Source organism: Enhydra lutris, unplaced genomic scaffold (genome assembly GCF_002288905.1).
Source record: "Enhydra lutris kenyoni isolate GAN:26980312 unplaced genomic scaffold, ASM228890v2 scaffoldscaffold13, whole genome shotgun sequence".
Lineage (NCBI taxonomy): Eukaryota > Metazoa > Chordata > Mammalia > Carnivora > Mustelidae > Enhydra > Enhydra lutris.
In genome coordinates this window covers 52,477,575-52,501,032 of record NW_019154097.1, presented here as the reverse complement: position 1 = coordinate 52,501,032, position 23,458 = coordinate 52,477,575, and the positions used below count along the sequence as shown (strand labels likewise).

At 52.9% G+C, this 23,458-nt stretch overlaps 1 protein-coding gene across 1 annotated transcript in view; it reads right to left on the bottom strand.

Moving 5' to 3' along the window:
- Positions 1-23,458, bottom strand: part of LOC111146193 (Rap associating with DIL domain) — a 79,576-nt gene that overhangs the window by 39,760 nt on the left and 16,358 nt on the right. Inside the window, exon 2 of the mRNA XM_022501633.1 lies at positions 1,132-1,364. Within this exon, the coding sequence (XP_022357341.1) occupies positions 1,132-1,364 (233 nt within the window). The remainder of the gene's footprint in view (positions 1-1,131; positions 1,365-23,458) is intronic.

Here is a 23,458-nt window from a genome sequence, read left to right as displayed (position 1 = left end):
TCCCCTGCGGCTCCAGCTCGGCGAGGACAGATGCCTCCTCGAGAGACAGCGTCTCCCCAAACCCTCATGCACTGACACTGTTTCATAAACAAGAAACTTCCTGTAAGAAAACTCCTGAGCCTGTGTTTCTGGAGCAATAGGTCTTAGCAGTGCAGAAAGCAGATGTCAGGCTAAAGACCGAGTCTGCACCCAGAAGAACCGGCGGGATCGGGCGGCACCAGCCTGCACCAAGACGGGCCCCTGACGCTGGCCTCCCAGTGTGTGCGGTGACCACTGGGGGCCCTCAACTTAGCTCCGCCTCACGGGAATGCGACAAGTCACCCCACGACTGAAGGTCTACTGCGCTAGTAAGACGTGCCGTGTATGGAGAAGCGCGCTGAGGACACACGCACGGAGGGCGCCCTCCCCTCTGGACCCTGCCCAAGGAACTCCCCACCCCCGACCTCTCCGCGGGGAGTCCGCCTAAGGACTCCTTCCCTCCAGCTCTTGCCTGTGGGCTGGAGTGGAGCCCCAGGAAAGTCTCGTCCGCAACCCCGTCCGGCCTCCCGTCTACAGCCTGCAGGCGCCAGGCCGGGTTTGGTAGGACTAAGCTGAGCTCGGAGAGCCGCACAGCGCGCACCGGTGGAGCCTGAAGGGGGCTCAGCAACCCGGCGGGGAGCAGAGGAGCCGGGAGGAAGAGCCGGCAGGAGCTTCTGGGGAATCCGCCCCTCCAGCCAAGGGCCCCGCACAGACATGGTGGGAAGCATGGGCCTGGGGGCCTGAGGAGGCGGCTTCCCGCAGCACACTCCTGGCCTGGAGCCCCACAAGCCTGCCGAGCACCCATCTGGACAAGGGGGCGGGCCCATGTCGGGGTCCCCACAGCCAGGGCACGGTATGGCCTGAGACACCGCCTGGAGGATGGCAGACGATTCTTTGAGAAGGAACCTGGTATTAGGTGAGCTCCCCTGCCTGCGGGCTCCTGCTGGGGCCTGGACAGAGAATGCTTTGGAAACCAAGCACAGGGGAAGCCTCTGCTCCCTCCAGAATCTAGGACAGCCCCGCTTCCACAGCCTCTTCAACGCCAGAGCTGACTTGGTGGCTCGGACCACTCCGTGGGGTGGGGACGGCCGGGCGGCGGGCAGGGGTGCTCACGTGCTGCTGGCTGTAGCCCTGCAAGAGGAGCAGGTGGGGCGACTCGTAGAGGGAGAAGCGCATGGTGTCCCGGGCGCGCTCCTCGGGGCCCTGGGTGGCGGCTGAGCTCAGGCTGCTCTCACTGACGGTGCGGCGCAGCGGGGGCATGGGGGGGCTCCGGGCGCCCCCTGAAGCCAGGACTGGGGTTCCCTTGGCACGGTGCCGCTGCAGCCTCCGGGCCTGGGCGTTTATCCCTGAAACAGAAGCAACACGGGGCAAATGGTCAGAGGCTAACTGAGGCTCGCCTCCGGGCACCGCTGAATTCAGATCTCACGGACCCACGCGTGACACCAGGCACTGTCTGCTCAGCAGAGCTGGAGAAGCGTGTGAGATTCCACCCTTTGACCCCATCCCGGCCAGGCCGGGACACCTCTGGGGCTTCCTCCGAAAAGCAGGCAGCCCAGCCGTCCATGACCTGAGATGCCCTGCAGGAGCCCATGACCCACCCCATCCCTAGCAGCGGCACCGCAGCCCCTCCCCTCCCAATGCCAAACCCACTGCAGCATCAACTTCTGCTGGGTCACCATGCTCATGTGAGTCGCTGCCCTGTCCCCAGAGCCCTGCTGGCCCACCAGCGTGTGTGCACACGTGTGCGTCAGGGGGGACAGTGCCCATGTACACGTACATGAGTGCGTGTTGTGACCAGGTGAGACGAGAACCCTGCATGGTCCCCCCATACCCCCCTTACAGTGCCCTCGTCACCTGCATGTTCCCCCCCACACCCCCTCTACAGTGCCCGCGTCACCTGCACAGTCTCCCCGCACACCTCTTTAACGTGCCCTCGTCGCCTGGCGCACTGAGCCGGCTGGTCTGTCTAGGACAGAATGGCTGCTTGTCCCCTGAGGCCGCCCCCGCCAGGGCCAGGTCAGAACGCACATGCGTGCACGGACACACACACATGCAAACACGCACGCACACATGTGCACATACACCCCCCCATGAAAAAGTCTTATGCATCCAGGATGTGGTCTTTTAAACTGATGCCGCTGCAAACCCAGAAGCCAGACGGAGCCCAGGTCGGGCTCCCGTCACCGGCACGGGCAGGGCTCACCCTGGCGCGTTCTTTCACAGCCCTCTGCCGACTCTGCTCTGCACAGCCTCCCTCCCTCCACCCCCCCCTGCAGCCTCCCTTCCCACAACCATTCGCCCCGAACAGACGAACAGACAAAGCCCGAGAAGGCGAGGCAGGCTAGCTGCAGTGAGGTGCTGCCTTACCGGAGACCTGCCCTTCCCAGAGGAAGCCGGCTTCTGCAGCCTCGGGAGGCGGGAAGCGAGTCTGCAGGAGGCCGGGCTGTTGGAGAGCTGCAGTGCGCGGCTGTCTGAGGCTGTCGCCCGGGCGCCCGCTGCTCCCTGCCCGCTGCAGAGCCGGCCAGCCCAGCCCCTGGCAGGCACCAGCGTCTAGGGCAGGGGGAGGAAGGGCGGGGGAGCAGGGGAGGCGGGGAGTGGGGGCCGGGGGCAGGCCGGGATGGGGAGAGTAGGCAGGAGGGAGCGGGGTGGGGGGGGGAGCAGGAGGGCATGGAAGCAGGTGGGGGGAGGCAGAGGCCGCAGGGGGCTGTGGGAAGGGCAGAAGGAGGTGGGGGACAAGCGGGGCCAAGGGTGGGGGGAAGGCAGGTGGAACCAGCAGGGGCTGGTAGGGCAGATGGAAGCCAGCCTCCCCTGCCTCAACTGCCCTGTCCCACCTGCCCCTCTTAAGGATGACAGACCCCAGCACTTGAGGCAGCGCGGTATGACCATGAGGGCATACCTAAAAGAAGAAACATTTAAAAACCAGCCCAAAATGAAGTTCTAGGCCAGAAGCTTCTCCGTCTGGGATGGAGCCAGAGGATGGGAGGAGCCTCAGAACCACCTTCCAAGAGTCCGGAGCCTGAGACAGGGTCCTTTCCTCTTAGATTCCCAGGGGCTCCCAGGGGCCCCCCAGCTGAGGCCGGAGACCGATGGCAGAGTCCCCGGGCTGTAGCCCACAAGAGAGCTCCCCGCCGACCAGGCTCCAGTGCAGCTGGGCTCCCACAGCCCCTGGCACATGGCCCTCCCTGGGCCCAGGGCCGGCTTCCCTGACCCCGCTGGGGCAAGCAGCAGTTCCCACCCTGCACTCGGACCCTCGGTCTGGCTTCCAGGTCCCCTTACTGGGTCCCGGGGCGGCCATGTGAGCACAGAAGGGCCAGGGCTGAGGGGCGGTGGGGTGCAGCAGCCATCAGAAGGGACGCACCCAGGCCAGCATGGCTCAAGGGCAGCGCAGCCCACAGCGCCCAGCAGACGTGACCCTGACGGGACCCCGCGTACTCCGGCCCGTGGCACCGCTGGGAGAACCCTCATGCATGCATAGACACCCATGCAAGGACACAGAATGGGCCACGGTACCCTCCGGGGGACTGTGATCGTAGGCTAAAGATGCTGCAGGGGGAAAGGGGGGGGGTCAAGCGTGCCCCCGGAAGGGGGTGGAAGCAGCAGGCTGGAGAACAACACAGAAGGAGGAGGACGTCCCGGTCACAGCCCTCAGAAGTGCGGGAAACGTCATTGTGTGCTGCTCACGGGTTAGGGGTCACCTACGCACCCACGGAAAGCTCTTCTTAAAAACAGATAAAAGGGGCGCCTGGGTGGCTCAGTGGGTTAAAGCCTCTGCCTTCGGCTCAGGTCATGATCCCAGAATCCTGGGATCGAGCTCCGCATCGGGCTCTCTGCTCCGCGGAAAGCCTGCTTCCCCCTCTCTCTGCCTACCTCTCTGCCTACTTGTGATTTCTGTCAAATAAATAAATAAAATCTTAAAAAAAAAAACAAAACAGAAAAGACATGCAGCAAACTGAGGAAACGGCTGTCTCGAGGGGCGGTGCGGAGTCTGCGTATGACCAGGTACCGCAGCCGGCAGGACACACGTGCAGCCCCAGAACCTGGCCCTGTCTGTGGCTGTATACAGACAACGCTCTGCTTTCATTTAAGAAAATTCTAGATTTTTCTTAATTTCAAGATGTCATGTCAGTTCTGGGAGGAAGATATGGGTGTCAGCCACATTATGTAAACTGTTACTTCTTTAAACTTTCTTCAAGTAAAACTCAAAAACATTTTGTGGGTCTACCCCAGGTGTGTGACCATGGCTTCCCCATGGCGGGGTGGGGCGCTCTGGGGTCAGGCCAGCCTGATGCCGCTGCTGGAGATGAACCCCAGCCCCACACCCGGGGAGCAGCTCAGAGGAGGACCCGAGGCTTCCCGAGGGCTTGTAGGACAGCCCCTTCCCTGATGACATCTGATTCTCCTTCAACTTTGCCATCATCAGGTCCATGTGTCTGTGCACCGCGCACAAGGACAGAGCTGCCGAACTGTGTGGTCCTCCGCTCTGGGTGGGGAATGCCAGGTGGCACACAGCCCGACAGAATCCTGGCCAGATTCACCCCCAGAAACCTTCAAAAGCATGGCACATGCCACTGGCCGGCACAGCACGGCAGTTTTCAGGGCACTGAGCCCCTGGGGCCCAGGCTGCCTGTGATGTGGCTAAGGAGCAGAGAGCAAGGGCTGGGGGCCGGCAGGGTCTGGGGCCTGATGGTGGGGTCTCTGCACCCCCCTCCCCCCACCGGTCAGGGATTTCATTCACAAGGGGGAGACTGCACCAGGAAGCACTGTTTTCCAGCAAAGGAGTTCTAATGAAATAAGAGGGTGGCAGGGTCCACAGCTTCCAGGCCACAGGGAGTCTAGGTGGAAAGCGGTTCACCCTATGGAAGAGCGCCTCCCCTGGCCTGTGGGCGGAGTGGGTGGAGATGCGCTCCAAGGCCTGGGAGGCCAGAGGACACCCACTCTCCCATCACACCCGCCACCCTCCGCACATGGGCCGGACATGCTGATCCCACAGTTTCCTGCTCCACTGCGACTGAGCTCAGTGGGGCCAGAGGTTCTGGCCTGATTCTGTAGGTCTGAGGGACACCCAGGAATCTGTACTTCGTAAAAGCACCCAGAAGGCTCTGGAACACGGTAGACAGGCAGAGGAACTCCTGCAGGGCCACTCTCCCTTCTTTGTCCCCAAAGCCCTGTCTACAGAGATGCACGGAGCCCTTGGTAAACTTACTTGACCACCTACCAATTTAACTTGAGTTTTGGATTTCTAATTCTTTTCTCTAGACAAGTGTTTGTCAGCTCCTGGAAAGGTGGCAGATACAGGCTCCCCACTCCCACCCTGACATACCCGCCCCGGTGGAAAAGCAGAAATACCCAGCAGAGGAGGGAAAGCAGGGGTCTGGGTAATCAGAACCTGGGGAGGGTTCTGTGCTGCCCCAGGGCACACATGGGGCCCACCTCGTCGGGTTCACAAACAAGGACACACACAGGACCCATCTTGTCATGTTCACAACCAAGGACACACACGGGGACCCACCTTGTCATGTTCACTACCAAGGACACACACACGGCACCCACCTTGTCGTGTTCACAACCAACGACACACACAGGACCCACCTTGTCATGTTCACAAACAAGGACATACACAGGACCCACCTTGTCATGTTCACAATCAACAACACACACAGGACCCACCTTGTCGTGTTCACAACAAAGGACACACACGGGACCGACCTTGTCGTGTTAAAACCAAGGACACACACAGGACCCACCTTGTCATGTTCACAACCAACGACACACACAGGACCTACCTTGTCATGTTCACAACCAAGGACACACACACAGCACCCACCTTGTTCGTGTTCACAACCAGGGACACACTTTGTCATCTTCACAAGCAAGGACATATACACGGGACCCACCTTGTCATGTTCATAACCAAGGACACACACACAGAGACCCACCTTGTCGCATTCACATCCAAGGACACACACATAGGGGACTCAAGTTGTCATGTTCACAATGAAGGACACACATACAGCACCCACCTTGTCGTGTTCATAACCACGGACACACACAGGACCCACCTGTTGTGTTCACAACCAAGGACACACAGGGATGCACCTTGTCATGTTTACAACCAAGGACACACATGGGGACCCACCCTGTCATGTTCACAACCCAGGACACACAGGACCCACCTTCTCATGTTCACGACCAAGCACACACATGGGGCCCCGCCTTGCTGTGTTCACAACCAAGGACACACACGGGGAACTACTCTGTCATGTTCACAACCAAGGACACACACGGGACCCACTTTGTCGTGTTCACAACCAAGGACACACACACAAGACTCATCTTGTCATGTTCACAACCAGGGACACACACAGGGACCCACCTTGTCATCTTCACAAGCAAGGACATATACACGGGACCCACTTTGTTGTGTTCACAACCAAGGACATACACACGGGGACCCACCTTGTCGTGTTCACAACAAAGGACACACACGGGACCGACCTTGTCATGTTAAAACCAAGGACACACACACACCACCTATCTTGTCATGTTCACAACCAAGGACACACACAAGGCACCCACCTTCTCACGTTCACAACCAAGAACACACACATGGCACCCATCCTATTGTGTTCACAACCAAGGACACACACATGGGGACCCACCTTGTCATGTACACAACCAAGGACACATACAGGGACCCACCCTGTCGTGTTCACAACCAAAGACACACACAGGTAGCCACCTTGTCATGTTCACAAACAAGGACACACAGGACCCACTTTGTCGTGTTCACAACTGACACACAAGGACCGAACCTTGTCGTGTTCACAACCAAGGACACGTACACAGGACCCGCCAGGCCACCTAACACTTGCTAACACACACAGGCACCAGACCCAGAAGCAAAGTGATCACTTTCCACGTTTCGAGAGGACAACTGAACTCGAGGAGATTGTGAAGCAACCGGAGGCTCAACGGAAACGGGAGGCACGGGGTCGCCAGCCTCTCCTGGACGGTCTGCCTCTGACCCGGGAACTGGGAAGGGGCTCCAAGTCTGCAGGTGTGACCTTGATCGAGACCATGAGAGAACGGACACGTTTGCAGAAAGGAGCTCTGGGCCTTGCTTCCCCAGGCCACCGGCTCTAAGCTTGCCCCTCGCCAGTCTGGGGAGAAGCCCCCCGGTGTGCAGCTTCCCAGGGCAGGACTCCCTGGTTCCTCGTCCCCTGCTCGGACATGCCAGTGGGGTGGGGAGGCAGCCAGCTGGGCAGGGAAAGAGGAGGTGGGGGGGGTGACACCCCGGGCCCCACAGCTCTTTGACATGTATCCCCTCTTCTCGCCACAACAGGCAGGAGCAGATGTCCCCTCTGCTGGCGGAGAGGAGAGGACTGCGCATACCAGGGGTGGCAAAATTGATTTTGAAAACAGTGGGTAGCTGTCACCAGAGCTCCGGTCATGGGCTCGAGCGCTGGAAAGAAAAACACAGCTCCTTCCTGAACGTCACTAAGTTCAGGACAATAAATTTAACCTGCCGGTTTTACCTCGGAATCCTGTTTGCTCTTCCCTCCGGGACTCTAAGAGTTTGAAACAATATGTACGATCTGGAAACTTTAGTGTTGTGTGCACCCGCCAGCCGGGGCTGGAGGTCTCACAGATGTGGTTACCACTGGCAATGGACAGAGCAACAAAAGGGTCCTGCGTAAGGGAATTTTACTAGAATTGGGGGAATTAAACTATTTAAAATAATCCCTAATAACAGTTGGGATACACTCTTAACTAATGCAGAAGGGGGCTCAAGCGAGTCCTCTTGAATTAGAATGTCCTTTTTGACCTTAGCAAAGACAAGGGATGGAGTTCTTGGTACCAAGCAATCCTTAAAGTTAATGTTTTGTATTCAAAATACACAAAAAAGAAAAAAAAATACACAAAAAAGAACAACTAACTTGCAGATAATTTGGGGAGCACCTACCTACTACATAGCCAGTCTTCTGGGCATTCTGCATTTAATTCTATTTCATTCTCACATTAAACCCCATAAAGGTTTAATACCGCAGGTGGATGGGAATACGTTAGCACAGCTTTTGAGGACCAGTATGACCACTGGCAGAGAAAATTCTCAACAAAATGTGTACCAAGCCCCCTCCCCCAGCAGGAAGAAGACGAGGATGCTGCTGACCATTTCTGTTTAACATCACACTGGAGGTCCCCGGCCAGTATAATTAAGGCAGGGAAAACAAAGGAAAGGGCTAAGAATGGAAAAGAAAGAAAGAAAATTATAAGTATTTTGCAGACACTGTGATCGTGTTTCTAGAAACTGTGGAAGGATCTTATGGACGAATTACTAGAATTAGTGAGGCGAGGAGACGTGGCGGGTGTGCACATCCCATCATGTTTTCACATGGGAGAGACAATGAGAAAAGGATCTGTAATGACACAAAACCACTGCAGAGTAAGTCCATCAGACAATGTGCAGGACCACAACACTGAAAACCGCACGGCACCGCAGACAGAAATAGAAGTCTTGATATATAGAAAGGTTTATATCAAGCTGATGGAGTGTACGATGTCAGTTCTCTCCAAATTGGTGTGTAAGCCCAATGCAGTGCAGACAGGGTCTCGGCAGGTGTGTGTGTGTGTGTGCAGGGACATGTGTGCATGAGCAAGTGTGTGCATGCATGTGTGTGTATACACAAACTGGTAAAATGTATATGGCAATGCAAAGGGTGAGGTAGCCTTGAAGACCAACGACAACGCTGAACACTCGTACTACCAGATAAGAGCCTGTTCTAAGCTATGAGAACTGAGAGAATGGGGCACCGGTATATGGACCAACAGACCACTGGGACAGAAATGAGAGTCCTGGAACAGAACCCCATATCCACAGGAAGGATGGTCTTCTCAATAAATGATACTGAGCCAACTGCATCTCCATACGGAAAAAACATGAATCACGATCCCTACCTCACACCATCCACAAAAATTAATTCCTGATGGATTACAGATCTAGACACGGAGGCAGAACAAGAAAGCACTCAGAAGAAAACACGGGCCAAGATGCTCATGACGTTGGGCACACAAAGACTTCTTACGTGGGGGGGAAGGTGCGAGGTTACAGACCCTGACAAGTACAGCTCTCCAATATGACGCTTACATTGCTCAGAGAAACAAGACAGTTTCGGAGGGACTCTGAAAGAATGTTTCTTTTGTCAACCAAACTAAAAATCGGATATAAAATTTAACTGTGTGGTTTGTGGAATAACAGCGAAAACTGAATTCACAGCCTCACCAAGTTTCCTGTGTGTTAAGTTAAGACACTGACTGGGAAAAGGAGGGACCCTAACACTTGGAACAGGGAAAGCAGGGTGGGCTCCAATGACACAGAGAAGCTTGAACCCCTGATTCAATCTGAGCCTTACTTACCAAGAGAAGTAGACTGTCTTCCTGTATCTGAAAAAGACCGGCCTTCCCTTGCTTCTAGAACATACAATAACCTCACGTGGGAGCCACAAGAAGAGGCCTCCCTCTCTGAACACCCACTCCCGCCCTTAAGAGCACACCTCAGTGAGCGACTAAACCCACAGGGGCCAAGTTTCAGTGGAGACCAGAGCAAGAGGAAGATGGGCAGCGAGCTGCCCAGACCCTGGGATCCGACGGCCCCGGGAGAATCTGCGGCCACTCTGGGGTTCGGAGCACGGCTTCTTCTTTGAGAAATAACCCTGATCCATTATTGAATGGGACCTGGAGGGTCTCATAAAGGGATATGGCAGGACCGGGGACCTGAGTTCCCCTCCCCATCTGGGGTGGTTTCTGCTTTTCTGACACAATCATTGTATTATGAACTTCTCTTCAGAAGAATCCAGAGGCCATGTGCAGAGAAGAGGAGACATTTATAGGACACACATCGGAAAAGACTCATCTCCAAAGTCAATACGGAAAAGGCAGAGAACCCAACAGATAAGTAGATGGGCGCATTGAACAGATACTGCAAAGTAAGAGTGTCCCGAATGGTCTTTAAACATAGGAAAATGTGGTTAGCCTCATTAATCATCAGATTTACAAATTAAAACCACAAAGCAGTACCACCGTACCACTGTGAGAAGAGCTAAAATGGAGAAGACAGGCCGCACCGAGTGTGAGAGAGAAAACAGAACGGCCCGAACTCTCACACCGCTGGTGGGAGGGAGAACAAGCAGGCACACTTAGGAGAAAAAGGTTGAGCAGCATCTCTGGCCGCGGGACGTGCGCACGCCCACTGGCCCCCGCCCCGACCCCAGTCCCAGGTGCACACTTTATTTACTTATTTGAAAGAGCCCGAGAAGGAGGAGGGGCAGAGTGAGAAGCAGGCGCCCCACCGAGCAGGGAGCCTGATGTGGGGCTCGACTCTGGAACCCCAGGATCATGACCGGAGCCAAAGGCAGACGCCCGACCGCCTGAGTCCCCGCAGGCGCCCCTCCCAGGTGCAGACTTGACAGAAGCGCGTGCGTCATCACAACACGGGCCCAGCAGCATCACCCGACTGAGCCCAGCCTGGAAACAAGCCAAGTGTGTGTCAGCAAGAGAATGGCCGCATAAACCGTGCGCATTCACACGTCGCAGTACCGTACAGCAATGATAACGAGGGGCCCGCTTCCCTAAGCAGCAACGTGAGCACATCTTTAGAATAGGATATTAAGCAAAAAACAACAAAAACAAGGTCAGAGACGAAAAAGTCTCCAACAAGAAAATGGCAAACCAAATCCGGCAAGAGATAAAAAGGAGGGTACATCACCCCCGAGCGGGAGTTATGCCAGGAACGCAAGGTGGATTTAACACACAAAAATCAATCAATCACTGGAAGGCACCAAATCCAGACTACGAGTCTACGCCATGCGATCCTTTCCACGGACACAGCACAGTGCTCGGTTCACCTGGGACAGCTGAGGAAGGGTCTCCACAAATCCTCTTCCCAAAGACCCGCACACTCAAAACGGCTGAAGTGACACTACTGCGTGGGAAAACCACAGGGCTGCTATCACTGAAAAGCGAGAAGGCGGACGTGAGGCGATCAGGACAGGGACTTGAGAGAGGGAAAGGCGAGGGCTGAGTCAGAGTGACCTGATGGGGATGGCAGACCATGACCCACCCAGGAGCCAAGCCAGCAGAGATACACCCGGACATGCGGGGACACACCTGTCCTCCAGGCACAGCTCGGCTGGGCAGTTTTCCCCGAGGCCAGCCCTCGTGCTCTCCACCCTCACCTGCACACGGTCCCCTCCCCAACTGCCGCCACACATAGCCCACCCTGGCCTCTCCAGGGCATAGAGGACACAACCCGGCTGGCGGGGGGCCCTGCAGGAGACACTGGGGACACCAGAAGCCAGGCACACGGCACAGAGACCACTCACAGTAGCCGTCTACACCAGCCTAGTCTACCCCAGCAGTTCTGAAAACGGGCTGCCACCAGGAGGGGCTGAGTCCTGTCCGCTCCCTCCTGGGCACACGCAGGCTGTCCGCAGTGGGCACTCACCGTCCACTGCCAGCCCTGCGGCTTCCGCTGCCACCGGCTCCACTGCTACCGCACACTGCCAGCTCTCCCCAAGGAGCTACCAAATGCTTCCTTCCTGCCGGCGACCCAGGGACTCGATTCCGGGGGAAATGCAGATGTCCTGAGCTCCCTGACTTTCTCTCCATGTACCCTGGGAGAATCCAGGAAAACTTCCACGGGAACAATGTGCCCCCCGCCCTCCGGATCTCTGTAGCAGCCCCATCCCTTCAGCGGGGTCAGACGGACACTAATAGTTCAGCACATCAATCTGTGTCTGCTCTCATGCACTTGTAGTATCTCAAAATCAAGCACACCAGTAGGGAGTGAGAAATATAAACACTTGATAAACATCATAAAAGCGGTCGACCTTGCAAATCCTCCGGGAACACAAACTGCAGCACCAAGAAACCGTGTTCCCCTGTCAAACCAGCAGACAATTTTAAATGACGGAATCATGCGATGCTGAGGGTACGGAGATGGGCATTCTCAGAAACTGCTGGTGGGGATGGAAAGTGGCCCTGATCCACCCCCAGCTTTAAAAATAGCTCTTGAGGGGCACCTCGGTGTCTCAGTGGTTAAGCATCTGCCTTTGGCTCAGGTCATGATCCCAGGGTCCTGGGATCGAGCCCCACATCGGGATCCCCGTTCAGCAGGGAGCCTGCTTCTTCCTCTGCCCTTCCTTCACCCTGCTTGTGCTCGCTCTCTTGCTGTGTCTCTGTCAAATAACTAAATAAAATCTTTTTAAAAATAAAAAATAAAAATAGCCCTCAAGATATGTTAGCTCTACCACTATTAGATAGAAACATAGCAGTATCTAGAGACGTCTCCATCCTTCCACAAAGGAATTCTACTTTTAGGCTGCTGTCCTACAGAAATAATCAGAAAGGAATCAAACATTTATGTACAAGGATGCTTATATAAGCTTATTTATGAACAAAAAAGGGAACTATTCTTAACTCCAATAGAGATATGGCAGATATCACTCACTGGCGGCGCCTGGGTGGCTCAGTGGGTTAAGCTTCTGCCTTCAGCTCAGGTCATGATCTCAGGGTCCTGGAATCGAGCCCCGCATCAGGCATTCTGCTCAGCGGGGAGCCTGCTTCCCCCCCCCCTCTCTGCCTGCCTCTCTGCCTACCTGTGATCTCTGTCACATAAATAAATAAAATCTTAAAAGAAAAAATTATGTTCCCAATATGAGCAAATAAATAAAAGTTTAAAAAGAGGGCATATAACTATGTATATTTAGTTGTGTAAGAAAGTCAATACGACACTGAGCCTGGAATAATAGGAGGGGACATTTAGGTGATTTTTAGTCTCTTCTTTATACTTTCCCTATTTTCCAAATTTTCGACAATAGGAATGTCATTTTTTAAGCAGAGAAACTGCATTTTTTAAAAATTTTATTCTATTTTACATAACTTCAATTAATTACCATATAGTATAGCATTAGTTTCGGAGGGAGAGGTCAGGGATTCGTCAGTTGCACGGGACACCAGCGCTCCTTCCATCACGTGCCCTCCTTCATGCCTGTCACCCAGTTACCCCCTCCCCACCGAGATACTGCATTTTAAAGCACTGATGAGCATTATTTCTGTGGTAAAACCTGGACCCTCTCACATTAATTCGAGTCTCAGTGAGGAAGTAACATCCCCTCTTTAGAAGGAACTAATAACTCAATTAAGATAATGTGTAACCGAGTAGATAAAATGCTCAAGCCATTTGTCAATCAGTCACAGACGGACTGACTGTGAAGAGCCTTCCAGAACTGTGGCAAAGAAACAGCGGTGTGGCAGAAGCAAGAATGTTCTTTAGCTGGACCCAAGGCCCTGTCTGGTTCCCCCAAGATGACGAGATGGCGCTAAGTCTTCTCTCAGGAAGGACCGAGCGACACGTGACAACTAGCACACACAGACGTGGCTGACCTCGGGCCACTTTCCGCTCCAGCCAGAGCCAGTGGGCGTCCCCTGGGTCCAGTGGCAGAAGCAGTTCCTCCTACCAGAGCAGAGCAGTCCCATCTCTCTTAAGGAAGCCTGGCCCCAGAGAAGGGTCACTCCCGCCACCCCCCCCCAATTCTGCATCTCCACCGCCCCCCACTGCTGCCCTGGAATGAGCTCCCCTCGCTCACCGCTCACCGCAGGCTGGAAGAGGTGGTGGAGGCTGCTGCTTTGAAAGTGGAGCAAAAAGACAAAGATGAGAAACTAGGAGACCAAAAATCAGAAAAACAGATCCAGGACTTGAATAACAGAAGAGCCAAAAGAAATCATCAAGGCAGTAACATAGCTTTTCAGAACTGAAGATCACGAGTTTTTAGACTAAAATGGCCCATCCAAAGTCCAACACATAACAGAGACTAAAAATGCATGAAGGGGGACACCTGGGTGGCTCAGTCGGCTAAGTGGCTGCCTTTGGCTCAGGTCATGATCCCAGGGTGCTGGGACTGAGTCCCACATCGGGCTCCTTGCTCAGCAGGGAGACTGCTTCTCTGCCTCTGCCTGCTGCTCTGCTTGCTTGTGCGCTCTCTCTCTCTCTCTCTGACAAATAAATAAAAATAAAAAAATAAAAATAAATAATAAAAATGCATGAAGAGTCAAGATACGCAACCATAATTTTTTAAATGAAAAGGTAAGACTAATACCAGAGTCCAAATACACCCTCCCAAGGCACACAGGTCACTGTTCAGGGCAAGGCTGGGGCGGGAGCAGCATAAAGAAATTATGTGCTTTCAGAAGGAGAAGAAAGCCACTGAGCATGAGGGGTGAGGAAGCAGTATCTAGCAGCTTCTCAGAGAGGCGCTGGAAGTTACGAGAAATGCGCCAACACCGTCAAAGTTCTAGGAAGAACGTTGTTTTCAACTCTACATCCAGATAAATATTGAGCATTAAGCAGGATAATGATCTTTTGAGACATACAGGGTCTTAAGCAATTTTAATTCCCATGTGCACTTTCTCAGGAAGCCACCGGGGAGACACCCCACCAAGAGAGGGGCGTATAACCTAGAACAAGGAAGGGGGAACCAGGAGAAACAGGGGGTCCTTCCCCAGGGAGAGGCATGCGAACCATGGCTACAGGCTTCAGGGGTGGCCAGCCTAGACTGAAATAAGGCAGGAGACTCCAAAACCCTGGAGCCGATCAAATATGCCATATGTCCAAGCATCTTTTCATCTTTTTCTTTAATATATATATTCTTGATTTTTAAAAAGATGTTTATATATTTATTTATTTGAGAGAAAGGCAGGGGAGGGATAGAGGGAGAAAAAGACTTGCCACTGAGCAGAGAGTCAAATGTGGGACTTGATCCCAGGACCCTGGGATCATGACCTGAGCTGACGGCAGACGCTTAACTAACTGAGCCCCCCCGGCGTCCCCAGCTACCTGAGCATCTTGAAATAAGGTAATTGGCAGAGAGCTAGGGGATACTGCATTAGCGAAAAGTACCGAGAAAAAACAAACAATAATGACAATAATTAATTTCAAAAGAAACTAACGGTTGGGCAGGAAGGAAAAGTGCACCCTGGTTCCTAATCCAACCACCGCTCGGACCAACTGCACGGGGAGCGCGCACAGCAGCTGGACGTTTGAACAAGAGCCATTCCCACCTTCACGGTAGGACGTCACTACATGTGCCCAAAATTAAAAAAAAAAAAAAAAATCAAGTAGTAGTAGGATAAGCTTGTTATTTTAAGCTGTGGAATTAATGGAATTAAATGACAAGAAAGAAATAGTTCACTGATGAGAATGATTTCCTTGGAGGAGTGCAAAATTGGAAAGAAGGGCAGCCTGGGGCAGGGAACTCCATGTGTGGTCTTTGTGGTTTTGTTTTTATTTTTCTATTTTTTTTAAATAATTTTTTTATTTTTAATTTATTTGACAGAGAGAGATCACAAGTAGGCAGAGAGGCAGGCAGAGAGAGAGGAGGAAGCAGGCTCTCTGCCGAGCAGAGAGCCCGATGCAGGACTTGATCCCAGGACCCTGAGATCATGACCTGAGCTGAAGGCAGAGGCTTACCCCACTGAGCCATCCAGGCGCCCCTACGGTTTTGTTTTTAATGAGGACTGCCTTAACTGTGCAGCTATGTAACTTTGGTGAAAATAATTTTTTTTTCAAGTAAGCTCCATACCCAGCACAGAGCACAACGTGGGGCTTGAACTCATGACCCTGAGATCAAGACCCGAGCCAAGATCAAGACCCCAGCTGAGATCAAGAGTTGTACACTTTGGGGTGTCTGGGTGGCTCAGTCGGTTAAGCATCTGCCTTCGGATCCTGGGATCAAGCCCCGCACTGGGCTCCCTGCTCAGCAGGGAGCCTGCTTTTCTCTCTTACTCTCCCTCTGTTCTCTATATCTCTCAAATAAATAAATAAAATCTTTAAAAAAAAAAAAAAAAGGAAAGAAAGAGTCGTAACCAACTGAGCCACCCAGGCATCCTAATAAATAAATGTTTTTAAACATATATCCTCTTCAATCTACTAAACGAATGAATGAACGTACACACTCATGTCATCCATTCCTAGATACACTTTTCTTTACATTTTAAATTCTTGCCATTATTTGCATCTTTGAAAGTGGTAAAGTGTCCTGTATGCACACGGCCGGTCAGCCTGGCCACAACTTGGTTGTCACTCCCCGCGAGGCCGGGGATCGGGGGAGATCCTACAATATTTCAGTCAGTTACGGATTATTTGAAGAAGGAGCATGAGCGCGAGCTGTCACATACAAAACTCACAGAATTTCATGCCAACTGCTGGGAAGAAGGCCGCAGAGATGACGGTGGGGCCCTCTCTGTGCTCTGGAGGGCAGAGAAGAGGCCACTGTGTGCGCACGGGCACGTCCATGGGCCGGGCTTGAAACGAAGAATCAAACACTGGACTTATTTCACTCGCCTTTATCTTTTCATGTATGTGCAAAATGAATACTGATGAAAATCCACATTTAAATAAATCTTTAGGTTTACTAGAGCTCTTTAGGGAAGTACGAAACTAAGAATCCTAAGTAATAGTGAAGCATTGTGTCCGGTTTAACTAAAAGTCCTTTTCATTTTAGTGCTAAGTAATACATATTATTATCTATTTTAGTGGTAAGTCACACACAGTCCTGTATTGTGAAATTGTTCTTAATGATCCCAAAACATACATAGCACTCCATCCACACCATGGAATATTCTTTAATTCCTAAAGTGAATGAATGGGAACTGTAATAGATGTGGGGGGGGGAGAGTTTCTCCATCTCTGACAAATAAATAAAATCTTCAAAAAAAAAAAAAAAAGACGTAGAAGGAGTTTGGCAGGAAAATCAAGTATGCGATCCCATTCCTTAAAACAACAGACTTTGACCCAAACCCCGTGCATGTACCTGCTTGAGTAGGGTCTGCACCAGACTACCCAAGTGCAGAGAAACTACAGAAGGCCACTGAGGGAGACCGGACTCTAAGATGACCCCCATCACCTCCGCCTCCTGGGATTACTCCCATCGTTGTGTTCAAGGTCCAAGAGATTTCTGTAGATCCAAGTGAGGCCCCGACCGGGTTGACCTTAAGATACAGAGACAATCCAGCAGGCCCAACCTAACATGAGTGCCTTCAAAGCAAGGAGTTTTCTCCAGCCAGTCACAGGAAACAGAGACCTGACCTCTGAGAAGGGTTTGAACAAGGGGGTGCTCCACTGTGGGGCTGGGAGGGGTCCCTGGTTGACAGCTAGCAGCAGCAGAAGGCAAGGCAGAGGCCAGATGGGGACCTCAGTCCTGAGACCCCAAGGAACTCCATGCTGCCAGCAGCCCATGGGCCTGAGAGCCCGGAGCCGCCAAGTGAGCGAGGATCCTGCTACCCGGAGCCAGCCTCCCGACCCATGACACCGTGAGACACTAGAAGGCACTAGATGCGCAGTTGTCTGTTGCACAGATGACCGTGGACTTGCGTGCTGCGAAGTGAGGCACTGCTGTGACCGACACGTACAACGGGGAAGGTACTCCAGAGTCAGGCAGAGGGTGGAAGCCGGAAGAATCCGGGGAGCACGGCAGAAAGAGCCCCGATGGCCTTCAGCAGGCGAGTCAGAGGAAGGCGGCAGGAAAGACGCTGCTGGTGAGGGCTCGTAAGAGAGTGAACACTTCCCCAAAGTGCCTCAGAGGAAGCAGAAGCGGCTGGAAGCGGCGTGTCCCAGGCACCCGGACTTGGAGCGGGCGGCAGCGGAGGCTCACGAGGACACGGGAGATGTGCCCCCAGCAGCCTGGAAGGGGGCCTGGTTGTGCGGAAGCAGGACCTGTCACCGAAAGGCCCGAACGGACCACTCAGCAGAAGCCACCTGCCATCTGCTGGCTACCCACCTCGAGAGGCCGAGAGGAGAGAAGCAAAGAGCTGAGAGTCCACAGGGAGCCCGACTGCAGGACAGCAAATGCTCAGCCTCCCCGCAGACAGAAGAGGCCGAGAGTCAGACCCCGCCTCGGGGGAGTGTGGCACAGAGACGAGGCTCACTGTCCTGCTCAAGCCTCTTTCGGCACCTCGGAAGAACCTGAAGGTCTGAGTGCTGGACCACACAAAGCCCCTGTGGAGAGACCAACTCGGGGTGCCCCTCAGCCGTTCTCCCCATCCACCCAGGGGCGCTGCAGCAGCTCGCAAGCACCCAGAAGAAGCTGGAAGCGGAGAAGGGCCATGTCAGGAGCGTGGTCTGTGGCGGGGGTCTATGTGACAGGTGAATGTCCCTGGGGTTCCGGCTGGGCTGGGCCTCCAGGTGCCCGAGCACAAGCAGCTCAGACAAAGGCAGAGTGAGCTAGGCGGGCAGGGAGACCCCGCCTAGGCTGTGGCCAGAGGGAGTCACTCGCTGGGCTGAGGAGGAGTCCCATCTTTCAGGAAAATGTGATGCTGGCGCAGAGCCCAGCGGATGGCAGGCGGAGTGGTTCCAGGCCTTGAAATACAACCACAGACTCCAGCTGCGGTTTGCCTGGCTGGATTTCAAACACCGCCAGTGACTCCGCCTCGCCGTCCACGGCCCTCTTTCTAACCCGGAGCTCCGTGATCCTTGTTCTGCACCTGGCCAGCCACAGCCTGCCGGGGGCCTCTGGTCCCACAGGCCGGCAGGTGGGGAGGCTGGAGCCCTGCACCTGGGGGCTGTGCTTACTGGACGGACTCGGGCCCCTGCTCCGCGCCCGACTCCCAGGATGTACCCGACAAGCATTTGCACGTGAACGGACACATGACTGCATGAGGCTGTGGGGCCTGGAGGGGTGGAACGTTCTGCCATTGCTACGGTTATAGAAGTGGATCTCGGGTAGCCAGACCGAAGATGACCCCCCATGACCCTTGCCCTTGTAGCGTCACCTCCCCTGAATGCAGAGGAACCCATACATGTGGAAGCCGTCACGCCCCAAGTGATGCTCTGCTTTAGGGCAAAAGAGGTTTTTGCAGATGTAACTGATCAGTTCACTCTGGGTTCATCTAAAGGGAGATTATCTGGGGGCGGGGGATGCCTAACCCCAGCCCATGAGCCTTTAAAAGCCAAGAGGAAGGCAAAGATTCAAAGAACAAGGGAGGGCTGGTCCAACACTGCTGACCTGCAGGGGTGGGGGACCATGGGGAAAGGAGATGGGGGCCAGCAGGGAAGTGGGAACCTCAGTCCTGTGACCGTGAGGAAACAAATTCTGCCAACAGTAAGGCTGAGCCTCCTGACACGAGCTTAGCCTGGGTGACATCTTGGATTTGACCTTGTGGTGCCTGGAGCTCCCAGCCACAGCACAAGAGACTTCCAACCCGGGAGCTGAGGACTGGGTGCCGTGCTTACAAAACTCTATCCTATGGCAAGAGAAAATGAACAGAGGCCCATACCATGTTATTACCAGGGAATCAGGAAGCATCACAACAGCGGAGGCACTGATGTGAGACAGCAGAATTCCATGGTACAAAAAAGTTTCTATCATGTGAGCAGACTTATGTAAAATTAAACATGAGTGAATTTGTTAGCATTAAGAGAGGTGTTTTTTTTAAAAAAGATTTTATTTATTTACTTGACAGATAGAGATCACATGTAGGCAGAGAAGCGGGTGTGCGGGGGGACGGGGAGAGGCAGGCTCCCCACCGAGCAGGGAGCCCGATGTGGGCCTTGATCCCAGTAACCTGGGATCATGACTGGAGCAGAAGGCAGAGGCTTTAACCCACTGAGCCACCCAGGTGCCCCGAGAGAGATGTTTGTTCCCTAAAATACAACAATCTAATCGGGACCAGTCAGCTGACTGTGGACAAGGACAGCATTGCCACTGAAGACGACAGACTCTGGCCGTGCGGGGCACACACAACTGAGAAAGAAACTGTTCGGCCAACCTCTGACCAAAAAGAACCCAGAGGCGGGAGTTTCTGAAGCGACTCTGGTCCTGAAAGCATCGGCTGGCTCCAGGGAGCAAGAGCAGGGTGCGGCGAGAAACCAAAGCCCAGGGCTCGCCATGCTGGAGGGCCCACCGGAGAGACCCTCCCCGCTTTCCCGCCCTTATATTCTCTGGCTCCAGCTTCACGAACTGCTGCTTCTCCTTCTGTCCTCTGGAGCCGTCAGGGGAGCAGTATTGGAATAATCTTGTCCTCGGCGTGAGGAAGAACTGGCCTGTTCAGACGCGGGGTCTGGGGTCCGCACGACGGGCTGGGTCTGAGCGTGCGTCCGAACTGCTCACACTCACTCCCTCTCTCTCTCCGCCAGGGAGACTGTCCAGGAGTTGTCTTTGCTCACGCACTACTTCCAGCTTGCACTACCAGTCTTTCCAAAGAACCTACTTTTCATTTTATTGATCCTCTCCTCTGAATGTTTTCTGTTTGCTTTCTGCTCTGTACTGTTTACCTGCTTCTCTCACGGAGGTTATTAGACATGTATGTGTACCTAATGCGGTAGGTGGGGAGCTCATCAGTGTCCAGGCTTCGTTCAGTATAAGCGTGTAAAGCAATGGCCCTCCTTGGGGGCACCTGTGTGGCTCTACAGTTGAGTGTCTGACTCTTGGTTTCAGCTGAGGTCATGATCTCAGGGTCATGAGACTGAGCCCCGTGTCGGGCTCCACGCTCAGCACGGAGTCTGTTTGAGAGACTCTCTGCCCTTCCCCCCCACTTGTGTTAGGACTTTAAAATAAATAAAATCTTGGGGGCACCTGGGTGGTTCAGTGGGTTAAAGCCTCTGCCTTCGGCTCAGGTCATGATCCCAGGGTCCTGGGATCGAGCCTCGCATCGGGCTCTCTGCTCTGCAGGGAGACTGCTTTCCCCCCTCTGCCAGCCTCTCTGCCTACTTGTGATCTCTGTCTGTCAAGTAAATAAGTAAAATATTAATAAAATCTTAAAAAAAAAAAAAAAAGCTATTCCCCTCTTTCCAAATCCCACATCAGCTGCCTCCCCCAAGTTCTGATCCACACCGAAGTCTTTCTTGATCCCTGAGTTACTTGGAAGTGTTTGAACGTCTACATATCTGAGTGCTGGTGGGAGATGGCCGTCACTGCTGGACAGGACCCATTCTCTCCTCCTCCCTAACAGCAGCACGGTGAGCAACGACGAGGTAACACGCCCAGCTCACAAAAACTACCTTTCCCGGGGCGCCTGGGTGGCTCAGTGGGTTAAAGCCTCTGCCTTCGGCTCAGGTCATGATCCCAGGGTCCTGGGATCGAGCCCCACATCGGGCTCTCTGCTTGGCAGGGAGCCTGCTTCCTCCTCTCTCTCTCTGCCTGCCTCTCTGCCTACTTGTGATCTCTGTCTGTCAAATAAAAATAAAATCTTTAAAAAAAAAAAAAAAACTACCTTTCCCAATCTTTCCTGCAGATCGGCAGGGCCTCGTGACAAAGGTCTGGTCAACGAGCGAGGACGGCATGTTCCCACTGGGACTTCTAGGAAAGTTCCACGGAAGGAGGATACGGTTGGCAAAGACACCTTTGCCCGGCCCCCTCTTCCTGCTTCAAATGCTGATGTGATGGCAGTGGCCCTATGATCATCCTGCACTGGAGGGGACCTTCTGGACTGCAGGCATGATCTAGAATGGTGGGGCTGAACATAGAGGCAGCTGTGATGACCCCAACTACTGCTGCTGGTAGAAAGAAAAGAAACCTGTCTCGGGCTCAGCTCGTTACCTAATGCAGCTCCTGACACTTCTAAGATACCACTGTGGTATTGGGTTTTTGACCACAGAATAGTCACACATCTGAGAGCATTTATAACTTAGACCAACAATAAAATGAACACTGTTTCATCCACCACCTAACCTGAAAAAGGTAGAACATTTCTAGGCTCACTGTGTTCTTGAAACTTCACCTCCCTGTCCTCTCCCCACCTCTCATCTCACCAAAGGGAAGCACTACTCCGGATTCTATGATTAACGTTCCCTTATTCTTTATTTACAGTTGGATCATACGGTTTTATATCCCTAAGTTATACTGCTCTACTTTGTATCCCACTATTTTTCTGCAATTGTCTTGTTTACTCCAGGTTACGAGCTAGCTCTACGCTGATGCATGGAGCTATGGCTCATTTGACCTCACAGCTCTACGCTGTTCATTGCATGAAGACACCACCATCTATCCATTCCCCCATTTATGGGTTTGTGGGTTATTTCAAGCTTTAAGCTATTACAAAATGCTGCTCCGAACACTCCTGTACGTGTCTCCTGGTGATCCATGGAACAGAGTCTCTAGGAGAGTGCTTCTGACTCTTCTGACACCATGGCATATGTAGAAAATGCCATTTACGTGCACACTGGAGGAAAACTGGAGGCGTATAGTGCTCTGGAGGCAGCTGCAGAGGGGACCCACAGAAAGGCACCTCTAAGGTTCGGGGGACCAGTAAAAGGAACCACAGCAATGCCCCACAGCCTGGTGGCAGAGACATGCACGAGCGGGCCAATGGTGCTGGTTAAGTCGAAACTGTCTCCCGAGGGGCAGAGAGCACTTCCCACTTTCACAGTCCCGTGTTAGAGCTCCCTCGGCTCCCCCTCGTCCACAAGCCCGCATGTTGTCAGACTGACGTTCTGTAGGACCAATTGCTGTGGTCTTAATTCATGTTTCCTCACCGCTACGGAGATGGGGCATCTTTCTGTGCTGACTGCATTCCTAGCTCCTCTTCTGAGAAGCCTATGAACTTCTCTTGCCCATGTTTTACTGGGGAGTTTCATCTTGAACAGACTGTTACTGGCACCCTTGATACAGTCCAGACACAGTAATCATTTCGCAGCTTTATGTCCTACCATCTCCCTGCACGGGCTTGTTTTTCACTTTTCACTCTTCATTATTTATTACAATTAAGAGATTCTGTGCATCAGTCTTTAATGGTTTCTGTCATTTTTTGGCATCTTCTTTAGGAAACTCTTCTCTATGCTATTTGTTATTGAATAAAATAAAACCTGTTTTGTAATCAGAGACTATGCTCTATGAATCTGACATTCTTTAATATGTGGAGTCTTATTTTCTGATCAAGCAGGAGGCTAATTTTTGCACACGTCCAGGGTTTGAGAATGATACACACTTTCCAATAGTTGGCTGGAAGGTACTCTAATAGATGTCCAATAGATCAGGGATGACCAATGCCGGCCGGTGGGGGATGGGTAACATATCCAGCCCCGGCCATCTGTGTACATATTGTGGCCGCCTGCACTCCACAAAGCCAGGGTTAAGTAGTTGAGATGGAGACCTCACAAAGCTGAAAATATTTACTATCAAGCCCTTTATAGGAGCTTGCCAACCTCTCATGTTCAAAACTGTTACCCCTGTCCTTTTTTTTTTTTTTGTCTTTTTTTGTCTGCTTGGTATCAATTAATGGAAGAGCTGCTTTAAAATCTTTTATGACAATGATACTTTGGCAATTTCTGCTAATCCTCACTCGTTATGTTACTTTATGTTGAGGCTCATTTATTGGGTGCAAATAAGTTTCAAATTGTTCCATGTTCACGGTATATCATTTATTCTACCACTAGAGCAGTGATCACTTTTTG